This window comes from Scyliorhinus canicula, chromosome 6 (assembly GCF_902713615.1).
Source record: "Scyliorhinus canicula chromosome 6, sScyCan1.1, whole genome shotgun sequence".
In the NCBI taxonomy this organism is placed as follows: Eukaryota; Metazoa; Chordata; class Chondrichthyes; order Carcharhiniformes; family Scyliorhinidae; genus Scyliorhinus; species Scyliorhinus canicula.
In genome coordinates, this window is record NC_052151.1 from 108751917 (window position 1) to 108766037 (window position 14121).

Here is a 14121-nt window from a genome sequence, read left to right on the forward strand (position 1 = left end):
TATTGTTAGATGGCTGCATTAAAGATGTGATGGCTAGTCAAAACCATATAATACGCTGGACTCTCATACTCCAGGGCTGCACCATCACGATAAAGCATACACAAGAACAAACAAAGAACAAAGAACAAAGAAAAGTACAGCACAGGAACAGGCCCTTCGGCCCTCCAAGCCTGCGCCAACCATGCTGCCCATCTGAACTAAAATCTTCTGCACTTCTGTGGTCCATATCCCTCGACTCCCATCCTATTCATGTATTTGTCAAGATGCCCCTTAGACATCACTGTCGTCCCTGCTTCCACCACCTCCTTTGGCAGCGAGTTCCAGGCACCCACTACCCTCTGTGGAAACAAATTTGCCTCGTACATCTCCTCTAAACCTTGCCCCTCGCACCTTAAACCTGTGCCCCTTAGTAATTGATCCCTCTACCCTGGGAAAATGTCTCTGACTATCCACTCTGTCTATGCCCGCCATAATTTTGTAGACCTCTATCAGGTGGCCCCTCAACCTCCGTTGTTCCAGTGAGAACAAACCGAGTTTATTCAACCTCTCATCATAGCTATACCCCCACTTTTATAGCTGATAATAGAGGGGAACCTCATGAGTGCAAGGTAACGGCAATAAATGACCCCAAGGGGCCATTTGTGCCAAAAGGAAAGGAGGGATGATTCAGGGAGCAGACAAAACAGGCCCTTACAATATTTGTAGACGGATCCTCCATGGTGGAGGACAGGAACAGAAAGATAGGCTGCAACATCTATGTGGAAGCCAGTAAGGCAAGTCCCTGAGGGACATAGCTTTAAAATCTCCCATTCAGATGAGCGTCCATGCTGCAGAGTTAGTGGCCATAGCTCACGTGGTCAGCCACCCTGACCAGTTCCCCACACCGGCAGACATACACTGGACAGCATCAATGTCTGTAATAGTTTAACTGACTTCCTGCCACTCATGAGAAGCTCGGGAATTTGTGTCTGCAGATGGGAAACCTTCACCATCTGTACCCCTGCTTACATTTATTTTGCAGATTGCCGGTGGCCATGAGTACAGCATCATTGAAGTTAAGACCCATCATAGAACTTCCCGAAGGGTGGATGAATTGGCCAAGCAGGGCGCGCGGGAGAGGGAAACTTGATAAATTCCGATTACTGAGCCGATCGGTGCCATCACTATAAGCCAGACTAATGGTGAAGACCTTAAACAGACCCACAGCAGCAACCAGGGCTAGTCCTTAAGGATGACTGGTACATGTACCAACTAGGGACCACAACCAAATTATTTACCAATACCAGAATATCCAGGGTCATCAATGGCCAGCGGCCATGGGTGGACTAATTAAGGGATTGTGCTGGTGGCCAGACATAGATAAAGATGTGCGTCATTATGTCAATAACTGCATAGTCTGCACCCAAAACAATCCAGACCCGTAAGGGAGAACTGAAGCATACCCTAACCCTCGAAGGCCTCTGTACAAATCTGCAAATTAATTATATCGGTCCCCTACCGCCCGACACAGGAGGTTACAAATACATCCTGGTCGTCATTGACACTCTTAGTAATTGGGTCCAAACCTTCCCCACTCAAATCAATATGGCCAGAGTAACGGAAGATATCCTAGTGCAGCAAATCTTCACCAGGTGTGGTCTCCCTCGTAGTATAGATTCGGACCAAGACATTAATTTCACTGCACAGGTGATGCAGAAGGTGATGAACTGATTTGGGGGTCAGCCAAAAGTTCCATATTGTATATCATCCTTATTCCAGTGGGATAATGGAAAGGATGAACCATATCCTCAAATAAATGATCCGTCAGAGCGTCCAACAAAGTAACCACACCTGGAACAAAGTCCTGCCATTTGTCCTCGTGATAGTAGGGAACTCAGATTCCAGCTCTCCTGGGTTCAGCCCCCATGGGTCCACGACAGGGCGGCCTATGAGAGGGATTGAATCCCTGCTCGGGCTGGATTTATCTAAATCTGAGCTCGCTGACTTTAGCCAAGTGACCGCAGTCAAAACACTGCTGGGGAACATTGAAGCTGGACAAATGGCAGCAGCCATTAAAAAGGGGGAAAAGAAGTAGCCGAGTAAAGCAAATGGCAAGGTGAACCCCATCAGGTATGAGGTTGGACAGAAGATCATGCTTCACGTTTTTCAGCTATGCACTCCCTATCCCCAGATACAGGAGACCCTACCCGGTGGTATATAAGGCAAGCTCATTCGTTTATCGGATACTGATGGATTCCGGGAAAGCCGGATGGTACCATGTGAACCAAATGAAGGAATTTGGCTCCCAGAACAACTGTCATCACTATCGTGTATCGCTAGAGGGAATTGAAGCAGTGGTTGCTGGCCCCACCCCTGGGGTTCCGATCCTGACCCCTTGCTGCGAGTTCCACTCCTACAGACCCCAGATGTGAAACTCCACCTAATACCCTGGAGGAGAAAGAAATGAGTTGTGATCAAGCCAAGTACACTCAAGGGCACCTGGCTTAGAGATTCCTGGAAATGCCTAGTATGGAGCTCAGGTAGGGAGGCAGTCGAAGGACAAGCTTCAGGTAGCCAGAGCCCACCCACTTAAAAATCAGTACCTTAGGGAAAATACCGGGGCTCTACCATCCCTAATTGTAAATACAAGAATGTATATCATTCATGTGGTGAATGTGTAACCACTATAAATTCACACTGTACATTACTGTGTCCCTGTGGGCTCCATCTGTGAGCAGTTGCGTGGCTCTGCCCACAGGGGGAGATGAGGAGCATGTACAGGGCTCCGCCCTTGGCTCCACCCCCAGCAGGAAGTATAAGTGCTGCAGTCCTACGGGTCTGCCCTCAGTTCAGTATAGTCGCAGGCAGGCTCAGTTGTAAGCCGATTAAAGCCACAGTTTACTTCAACTCGTGTCTCTGAGTGAATTGATGGTCGCATCAATTCATTTGTGTTAACTCTAGGCCCTGCGACAGGCCACTTGTTCTCTTTCCTGGATCCACATTTTCATCCTCCTTTGAATTCATCCAAGATAATCTCCACAAGGCTGCCTGTTCTGCCCAAAATTCACACTGGGAAAGTAGATCATCTCCTCACAGTAGCAGACACTGGTTCTGCTTGATGAATAAACTGTGCTTGTGTTCTGCTGGTGGGGAGGACAGCATAAACCTCCACAGGCTCCTTCTCATTTCATTTTTGTCATCTCTTCTTGTTCATGGGGCTTCCGCTTGTGTAATTCTGACTTGTGGCGAAACTCACCATCCCAGGAAAGCACCCTATTAAACACGGATGTCTGGACTACTCTGATTCAGAGTATATACACAGACCTCCACAAGGCTTTCCGAGATCGTCATTCCTTGTCTTTGGGTTTAGCTAAAAGCTTCTTTCTCATCTACACGATTTCTGCTTGTGCGACTCTAACTTGTGGTATTAGCTACAAAATGCATCATCCCCAGGAAGCGCAAAATAAAGTACGGATGCCTGGCCACCTCAGATTTTGGAATAAAGATATTATAAAAGGGGGTCAGTGAGAGAATGAGCCAGAATCTGAGGGTGAGATAAGGAGACAAAGGAATCAGATATTGGGGAATAATAACAGACGCTACCCTGATCTCTTTTCAGAATGTATTATGCACTCGTGGTGTTCTGCTTGGGATTTATCCCTCTGGAATGGACATAAGGATACAGGCCTACAGAAGAAAGGACCGTAACAGGAAGATCGCATTAACATACCACGGAGAAGGAAGTAATGCAGCGGCGGGATGTGGAAATGGTGATCCGGCGAATTGGCCAAGGGATATATTAAAGACTGTCGCCTCCAGACTTCTATTTTGTTTTTATCAGTTTTTGTATTTATCTGTATTTCCTCCAATTTGTTATTGATAGATGGGATGCTCTTTTGGAGGGCCAGGGCAGACTCAATGGGCTGAATGGCGTCCTTTTCCAGAGTAGGTATTCTATGGATTCAATCACATCAGTGTTTGCAATTGCCCTCAACATTTGACAGAGTAGGCTAAAGAAGCCCTGGAGAACTAAAATCAACACGAATGTGGGCTCTTCACTGCTTGGAGTCATGCACAGTCACATTGGAGGTTATTTGTTGTTGAAGGACAATTACCTCAGCCCAGGATTTCCTGGACACAGTGCCCTATGCCAAATTATTTTCTTATGCTTCAGCAATTACTTTATTTTCGGCATAAGGTCTGAAGTGGGATGTTTTACCACACAATTACATGGAAATATAATAGAAATATAATAGTATCTGTGCATCAACTCTCTTTGTCCCTGAGCCATCCTGAAGCCTGCTGCTGTGCGTCAGCCAGGACACTCCATACTCTCAATGGAAGTGGGTGCTTTAATCCCACATTTACTGTTCCAAGAAAATTGCATTCTTATTGTGTATTTTATACACAGCACTTGCTATTCAGGCACCTGTTTTCAACTTTTGGTCAAGATAACCCTGAGAAACTTCCTAGAGGTGGTATGCCAGACAACAACAGCATCACCCTGACCAGAAGTTTGATCACAAAAGCTACATCACATTGATGGTGGCTTTACCAAGTAAGGTAAGAACAAGGAACAAAGAACAAAGAACAGTACAGCACAGGAACAGGCCCTTCGGCACTTCAAGCCTGTACCGGTCATGATACCACCCTTGGCCAAAACCCTCAGCTCTACCTTGTGCTGTATCCCTCTATGCCCATCCTATCCATGTATTTGTTGAATTAACTTTTGAACGCCGTTAATGTATCTGCTGCCATAACCTTCCCTGGCAACGCGTTCCAGGCATTCAAGAGATAAACTTGATAAAGCAAAACAGCTGAGGGTCCACCGGGTTCCTCCTCCTGTTTTGTAATTTTTATGAAAAGTACTTCAAAGATTCTTTTCAGTTGAAGTGACATTTCAGACAAATGTAATTGTCAAGTGAAAAAGAATCATCTTAAAAGTGTTGGTTTATTTTTACCATAGCTCTGTTAGTCACAGACCAATTTTAAAATGGTATCACATGTACTTTCTTTACAAGTGTTCAAGATTTTTGGCTTATTCCATCCACACTCACCTGTTACAACAGTGATGTCAGTAATATTTATTGTGCCATTATCAAAAAGCACTTGAATGGGATACGATAATTTTTCCAGATGTGTTTTCAGGTCCTGATCAGACGAACCATTTTCTGTATTCTTCAGTGCAATGTCCAGTTCATATTCGTGTTGTTGATTGACTATAACATTTAGCAAAGAGTTAGTTTAATGGCAAAATAATTAACAGTAATATTTCACAGCAAAACAGTTAAACCTGGTTAATATTTACTATCACCAAAAACAAAATAGTAGTGGTAATCAAATTAGTAACATCCATGAAGATTGGAAACAGCCTGATCCGGTACTCATGCTTAAACAGGGGACAAAAAAAATTACTGGCAACTATAGACTGGCGAGTCTCACTTCCATTTCCTGTGATTAATATACTGATCATTTACAGTAAACGTGGAAAATATCTACACAATAATAACCTAGTGAACAACAATCAACACAAATTCAGATCAAGATGTTCTTGTCTAATTAATTAGCACAAATTCGTTCAGAATAGGCACCCAAATTGCACTATGGAAGTCTTACAGCAAGAGGTCACTGGATGTTTTGTTAATTATTTCATGGGGTGTGGGCATCGCTGGCTAAGCCAGCATTTATTGCCCATCCCTAATAACCCTTGAGATGGTGGCATGAGCAGTCTTCTTGAACCACTGCAGTCCATATGATGTAGGTACACCCAGAGTGCTGTTAGGGAGGGAGTTCCAAGGATTTGACCCAGTGACTGTGAAGAAATGGCAAAATGGCCAAGTCAGAGTGGTGTGTAACTTGCCCGTGAACTTGCAGGTGATGGTTTTCTCAGGTATCTGTTGCCCTTATAAACTCTCAGCAAGAGGATACGGATTTGTAAAGTGCTATCAAGAAACCTTGTTGAATTGCTGCAGTGTGTCTTGCCACTTGTCAACGCAAGCCTAGATCTGCTCCAGGTTTTGCTGAATTTGGGCATGGACTGCTTTGGCATCTGATGAGGCAAGAATGTTGCTGAGCATTGTGAAATCATCAACAAACCCTCTGAACTTATGATGGAAAGAAGGTCATTGATAAAGCAACTGAAGATGGTTCGGCCTAGGATACTACCCTGAGGAACTCCTGCAGTGATGTCTTGGAGCTGAGATTGACCTCCAACCACCACAATCATCTTTCTTTATGCCCCTGATTCCCACTGACTCCAGTTTTATGAGGATCATTAATGTCATACTCGGTCAAATGATGCTTTGATGTCAAAGGCAGCCACTCTTGCTTCACCGCTGGAGTTCAGCTCTTTTGTCCATATTTAAACCAAGGCTGCAGTGATGTAGTTATTTAGTTCCTGCATTCTGAATGGCTTACTGTCCCTTGACCCCACCCAACCCAGCTCAGCCTGATCCACCCAATCTGATCTGATCACAACCACCCGACCCACAAAGAACCACCAAACCTGACCCCAAATGGATGGCTCTGTGCAGGTTAAAAATTACAAATCTTAATACAGCTTGTGATGATGATATACTGCACATGGCAATAGATTTAAAGCAATTCTGCCAAAATAGCCAGCAGATGCAGGCAACTTGTCAGATTCAGCTTTGTTAGAATGAATAGAAAAGATAGGTGAAGATCCTTTGTGAGAAAGTCTCCAGGATATGCTGGAAACTCAGATGGAAATTTCAATATGTATTCTAAAGGAACTTATTCGCTTGATTTCATGTTTCCTCCATTCATTGAATTAAGGGTCCAATTTTTTTTCAAAAAACTGGCAAGATCCAAAACTGGAAGGTTGTCGATTTTGAGAAACTACCCATACTTCTCTTTTTGGCATCTCGGATTTTACTTGGGGCCACCAAGTTGATTGGTCATCCTTCTCCATCATCTCCTGGCAGTCATCCATTCTACTTCTAATCCCACTGGACCGTCTATTCTTAGGCCTTCCTATTCTCCTTTTTTCCTGAAGTCCTATCACTATCACTCCCCTCACCGTGTTTCTTCTCTCTCTCACTTTCGCTCTGCAACAAATCTCTTCTCAGCTACTTTCCTCAATGCTCCCACAACCATCACTCACCCCCGATCTGGTTGTTCCTGATTTTGTCCTTTCTCGTTACTCCACACATCCGTCTAAGCATCCGCATCACATTAGTTATTGTTTCTCTCTCCTTGATGCTGCCTATGTTTCTGCACTATATCACAAGCCCGGTCTCGAAACTGTCTTGTAGATTCTTCCTTTCAGTTTCATCAATACTTTTCTATCACATAACACTCCACCGGACTTCTTCCAATTCCACCAACCAGAGCTAATCCATTAATATTTTCCCATTTCCATCTTCAGTCTGATCCTCTTCCATAGGCTCAAATTGACAGTCCATTGGGTATTTGCTTCCAGTGCTTTTCTCCAGTTCTCCAGATGTTATCATTATTCCCACCACATAGCTCAATGTAATCTGCAAACATTACTGACCATGGCTCTCCCCATCTCTCTTACTCAGTTAAACATGCATGAAAAACTGGAAGAGGATGGGACTCAGTGCCGACCCTTGGTGTTATCCAAATTTTCCAGCACTATTTGTTTTTGAAAATATTTTTATTGAGTTCTCATATTTTGTATTCAATAATTCACAAAACAACGCTAAACCAACACATTTATTCACAACAGAGTAGATGGCTGAAAACGCTTTGTTGATCTGTTCTGGTGCTGTGACTAGCTTGTTTATAATCTTTAATGTCACAAGTAGGTTTACATTAACACTGCAATGAAGTTACTGTGAAAAGCGCCTAGTCGCCATATTCCGGCCCCTGTTCAGAATGTCCAATTCACCGAACAACACTTCTTTCGGGCCTTGTGGAAAGAAACTGGAGCACATGGAGGAAACCCACGCAGACACGGGGAGAACGTGCAGACTCTGCATAGACTGTGACCCGGCGGGGAACCTGGGACCCTGGTGCTGTGAAGCAACAATACTAACCACTGTGCTACCATGCTGCCGTGGTGCACCTGTCTTTGGCCTGAGCTATTTCTTTTGTGGCTGCCTGTTTCCTCAGCTGGTGGGCCAGCAGGCAGCCAGCCTTGTCTCCATGCTCATCAAAGATCCTGACAAAGCTGTAGCACTGCTTTCCTGGTGGTGAGTAGGTCAAAGTCCATTTGTAATCTTTTCCTCTCCGCCAGAAGTTCCACTGGAGTCATGGAGTACCTCTGGCCCAACTCCCGTATGGAATCAACCAGCTGTTACCTGGCCACCCTATCCTTCCTGTCTTTCAATGCTTTGAATGCAGTAATGTCCCTCCTGATCACCGCCTTCAGCACTTCCCAGAATGTGGAGGGTAAGATCTCTCTGTTCTGTTTGTTGGTAACATACCTGTCTATGGCCTCTGATGTCACTTCAAAATGCTGTGTCCAGCCTCCATGAGGGTGGGGCATTGATCCCAGCCCGGCTCCAACCTCATTCACATGGTGTGGATATTGGACGGAGAGGACAATTGCAGGGTATTCAACTCCTACTGCCCATGGAAGCACCAATTTCCCCACTACAAATAAGTCGATCATAGAGTAGACCTGTGGACCTGGGAGGAGAAGGAGAACTCTAGGGGTCCACTGCCCCATATGCTCAAGGAAGACATTCAGCTCTCTCACAATATTTGTTAGCTTCCCTGATTTGGGGCTGGATCTGTGTGTCCGTAGGTCCTGTACTTAGTTAAAGTCCCTCCCCCATGATGAGTCAATGTGGGTCTATGTCGGGGATTTCTGCCATTGTTTTCTTCATGAATTCCGCATCATCCAAGTTGGGAGTGTACATGTTTACAAGGATCATTGGTGCCCCTTCCAAGACACCACTAACCATGACATACCGTGCCCCCCTTCGGTCCGTAATCAGCTTTGTCGCTGTGAAGTCTGTCCCCTTGTTTAGTAATATAGCTACACACTCACCATCATCCTGTATCAAGATTGGTACATCTGACCCACCCAGCTAATTCTCCCCCACGTTCTCCCTCAGGTGTGTTTCCTGGGGGAAGTGAACAACAGCCCTCAGACTTTTCAGATGGGTGAAGACTCTGTAGCTTTTCATTGGGCCTTTAAGTCCACTGATGTCCTAGTTGGATCTCCTGATGGGGGTTTCTGTTCCCCCCCCCCCCCTCCTGGTGGGTCAATCATACTTACCTTGTGGATGCACCCCTTCAATCTGGGATTTCCCTTTGTTTGGGGTTGGGGGTCACAAAGATGGCCATGCTCACCGTGCTCAGCATGTGGCTATGCCCCTGCGCTCCGGGGTTTCCTTTTGTCCAGGGGGCATCCAAGATGGCTGTCGTTGCCATTTACTCTATGTGAATGTGCCTCTGCACTCTGAGGTTTCCCTTTGTTGGGGTGTGCCAAGATGATCATTCCTGGCATTGTTGTTTTTGTTGCCACCCTGTGTGAACTGTCATAGCCAGCATTCTACCCACTACCACCCTCTCTCCTAACCCACTCGATTAACCCTCTTGGGTATGTTTACCTCTTTCGTCATTCTCCCCACTCCCAATGCCATGTGGGCCTCTCTCCCTTCCCTCCCTCCTGTCCTTTTACCCCTTCCCCCCATTGTGTAGTTTCCCTCCCCCCCAGCCTTCTGCCAGGCATTCAAGAATGTTGGGAAGACTCAATGAGGTGGCATTCATGATTTACACCTGGATGATAACCTGTGAGTGGAGTTCCTGATGTTTATGAACAAACACGGATAGTGAACAACTGGTCTAGTTTAAAGGATTTCAATGAAAGGCTGACAACAATGACTATAGTTTTCTTCCTAACACATTGAAATTCAGATTTTAGTTACCCCCAATCATGTGTTGCTTTCCTCTTGACTAATAAAACTGGAATAGTTTCAATTCAAAAATCAATTTGACAATTTTAAACTAATCTAAATAGAAATTATTTTAGGAAATAATTTCTAAATGTTACCGTCACATTTTAGGGACCCTAGAATAGTAACTTGTGCTCATCTCTCACCATTTCTCTTCAGTCTGTTGAGATGGATTTGAATATTACTGTCTTCTGTTAAGGAAGTCTCTTCTGCCTAAATGAGAATGCATTGAGGTTATTAGGTTGCACAGTTCAGTCTAAAAAATTTGCACTTTCAAAACATTCTCCATTTAGCAACAATGAATATAATGTTATAATGTTGTCTCAGATTTTGGAATATTGTCCTATAAAATAAAAGCAATTATGATCAATAAACTGAGCACAAATCTGATTTTATAATTACACTTGAAAGCCCCAGCCATTGCACATATTAACTTGAGTACAATGTTTACTTTAATATTATGTTGAAGTATCCCAAATTAAAGAAAACTATAAGTGCGATCTAATAGAAACGTGTGGTAGCGAGCAGTGTTTCCGGGTGTTTAATGACGTCTGCCAAGCGCGGCCTCTAACGGTATCTAACGCCAATTAAGGCCAGTAATGATGCCCACGGCTTCTCATGGGAAATGACTCTTCTACCAGCTGATTCGCCTGGACTGTGCCTGGAGTGTGCCCGGTAATACCCTCGCTAACGAGGCTGCTGCCCCTGCGGTGTTGAAGCCTCCAGTGTTCAGGCAAAGTGTCCAGGCCTCACAGTCTGATTGGGTTGCCAGGTAGAAACAGTCACCTGCGACATGGCACATCTACGCAAGGGAATCCAATTGGGAGTGTTCACATTACTAACATTGCAAATCCCTATTAGCGATGGAGGTCGACCCCTCCGCCTGGGCCCTTATGCTCCCGGGGTCGGCAGGCAGAATAGGGCAGCACCACACTACCTGGGGAACCCAAGCCGCAGCTGGGCCCAACTAGGCCCTGTCATCCCAAAAGACAACCGCCAAAGGTGACCCAGGTCACAGGGCAGGAACCGCACCAGGCCGCCTCCACTCCTGATGTACTGCCTGAGGATCCACCTAGACATAGCGTTGGGGCCCAGAAGGTCAGAAAGATAGACACCAGTTAAGTTGTCACGGGTGCAGCACACAGTATAGTGTTAGGAGCTAGGGCACAAACCTGGATGTGTATGTTCACCTTTCCACAATAAACACCAGTTCACAATGTTGCAACCTGGCTCGGTGCTCTGTCAGGTGGGTGTGAGGGATGAGCTGGGAAGGGCTGGCTGTGGAGGGACAGCTGAGATGGGGGAGGGGATGGGCGGTAATTGGGGAGGACGTGAGTCATAGATCTCCATCCAGCCAGCATTCACCGGGCCATCCTCCCCGCCCCCCACCCACTGTCCCCAACTCTGCCACGGCAAGGGTTTGGTGAGACCATGTGATGGAATGGCCAGCTCGCATGCAGTGATCACCCAGGTGGACGATAGAAAGTGCTACCGTGGGCAGGAGTCAAACATTATCAAATGACTTGGAGCACCAGAGTTCCTCGCGGAGTGGGTTGTCATCATCCTTCATCCCATAGACCAGATCCGCTGTTACTGCCAACCCAGGGCCCGCACCCCATTGTGCTGCAGGTAGGAATCACGGAGTGGTCGGCCGGAGCAGAGGTTGTGAAGGTGGGACGGTGTGTCCATACCGTTGGCCAGGTTCCCTAGACGGCAAAACCTGGAGCCATTTGAGCGTCCCGTGCATGCCAGCCCAGGGGCACATGTGTGGCCTCCTGTGCCTGTCCGGGACCCATGCCCTCCCCATTCTCGCCCTTCCCTGCATCCTCCTTGTCAGACAAACCTGGCGTTCATTACCTCCGCCAGAACATCGCCCCTCTGCTACATGATGTTGCGCAGGATGCAGAAGGCCACCACGATGTGGGAGACTCTCCTAGCGCGATACTGGAGGGCCCTTCTAGATTAGCCAAGGCACCCTGAACTGTATCTTGATCACATCCTGGGTGCAGCATGGGCATCATCTGTGGCCTCCGGATAGACGTCATCAGCCACTAAATCAGCAGATAACCCCTGTCGACTAGGAGCCAACTCCTCAGCCGGGAAAGAGGCTTGATGTGGACGAGGGTGGTGCAAGGGGCATGGAGGTGGTAACTCACCTGGGCCGCCAACAGGAGGTCATGTAGCTTTTTCTGGCACAGCTAACTGGTCCTTGCGGTGGGGCCCATGGCGCTGACTGCCTCTGTCATCTGCGCCCAGGGAAGAAAGTGTCCTGTCTCTCCCCCATGGCATCCAGCAGCATCTCAAGCTCTGCATCCGTCAACCTCGGGGCCGCTCTTCGGGATGCCATCTTCTGGGCTGGAATGAGAATGTGTGGGGAGTGGAGTGTTTATATGCAACTCATGCCCTCCAGTGCCAATCCTGACAATCGCAGTGAACCCGATACAGGCTCCAGTTGGAATTGCACTAGTTCTACGTGGTGTGAGTGCTGGCCAATTTGCATGTCCTGAATTGCTCCGGGACTGTGGAAGACCCATCATTCAGTCCTGGTATCTGCACTTAGTCTCTCAAATGGAGAATCCAGCCCAGCATCTTCAGAAAAAAACTGCTGTTAGAAAGAACACCTGCTCAAAAGAGGAGGCACTTCAGAGTTGATGGACCTCTTCAGCCATAAAAACGAACAATGTGAAATTGTCTGGTCCTGTCATAAAATCATTGGGTTTACAGTGTAGAAGGAGGCCATTAGGCCCATCGGGTCTGCACTGGCCCTCCTTAAGCCCTCACTTCCACCCTATCTCCGTAACCCAGTAACCCCAACTAATCTTTTTGGACACTAAGGGCAATTTAACATAGCCAATCGACCTAACATGCACATCTTTGGACTGTGGGAGAAAACCGAAGCACCCGGAAGAAACCCACGCAGAGACGGAGAGAACGTGCAGACTCCGCACAGACAGTGACTCAAGCTGGGAATCGAACCTGGGACCCTGGAGCTGTGAAGCAATAGTGTTACCCACTGTGCTACTGGACTGGGCTGTGTGCGGAGGGTGTGCCGGTTGTGTTGGGTATGGGTGTGGAGGGGCGTGGGGGGGAGGAGTGGGCCGGTGGTGTGTGTGGGATCTATTGTACAGGGGGGTTGTTGTTTGGGGTGGTGGTGTGGGAATCTGCCGATGTGGGGTCATAATAGCATGGGCCAGTGCCTACAGGCTGTCTGGTGTACCCCGAGTGGTCACCGTTGGAGGCAGCAGGGGCCTGGGTCAGGGACGCATGGTACAGATGGCACATGGTCTCTCTGCTCAGCCGCAGTTGGCGGCAGCGCACCCGGTCAGGCAGGCCCTCGTATGACAGGTGCTGCTGGTATACACAAGGCCCGATACGACGCCTCCATCCCACCTCCTCCTTGGCCTGCTGGGCAGCTCGCTCTCCATCGTCGCTGCCTGGCTCCTGCTCCTCGTGTGCAGGCTCTTGTTCTGAAGGGTGTTCCCGGGCAGCTCTTGCTCATGCACTCTCAGTGTATCCACCAGGGCTGTGGTGGCCAGGCAGATGCCAACCACACCCGGCTTCACACCAAATCCATTTTCTGCAGGGGGTAAAGGGGTAGCCATGTTAGCATGGTGAGTATTCTCGTGCCAGGCCCAATTAGCTACGAGGTGGCCCTGGCCTGCACTGCAGCCCCACTCCTTGCACGTCCCCTTCCACTTCATGATTCTAGCCCCATCTCCCCCGGCTGTTCTCTGATGTCTTCCCTGCGTACCATGCCCCTGGCCTCACCGGGGAATGCTCCTGCCCCGTTACCTGTCTCTGCCAGCGTTGCGCTTTGTGACTGCTGTCCTACGCCCTCCTGTGGGGTCCAGTGCTTGTACTCACTTTGGGTGGGCCACGTGCTACCCCGTCAACAGGTTGCCACCTTCTTTCCAGAGGTGGGCAACACATGTCATGGACCAACGCCATCCCTGGTGGCTTGCGTGCAGGCAGGAACCATGGACGGGTCTGGGTAAGGTGGAATGTGCACCCGTTGAGACCATAGCTGCGGTGTGCCATGGGTCCTCTATGCCTACCTAGAACATAGAACATAGAACAATACAGCGCAGTACAGGCCCTTCGGCCCTCGATGTTGCACCGACATGGAAAAAAACTAAAGGCCATCTAACCTACACTATGCCCTTATCAGCCATATGCTTATCCAATAAACTTTTAAATGTCGTCAATGTTGGCGAGTTCACTACTGTTGCAGGTAGGGCATTCCACGGCCTCA

The 14121-nt window shown here is 47.6% G+C and overlaps 1 protein-coding gene across 1 annotated transcript in view; it reads right to left on the reverse strand.

Annotated features, from left to right (window-relative positions):
* LOC119967933 (flocculation protein FLO11-like) overlaps nucleotides 1–14121 on the reverse strand; it is a gene marked incomplete at its 3' end in the record, with an annotated part of 87458 nt that overhangs the window by 15450 nt on the left and 57887 nt on the right. Inside the window, exons 4-5 of the mRNA XM_038801031.1 lie at nucleotides 10016–10082; nucleotides 5037–5198 (exon numbers count right to left, since the gene is read on the reverse strand). Of these exons, the coding sequence (XP_038656959.1) occupies nucleotides 5037–5198; nucleotides 10016–10082 (229 nt within the window). The remainder of the gene's footprint in view (nucleotides 1–5036; nucleotides 5199–10015; nucleotides 10083–14121) is intronic.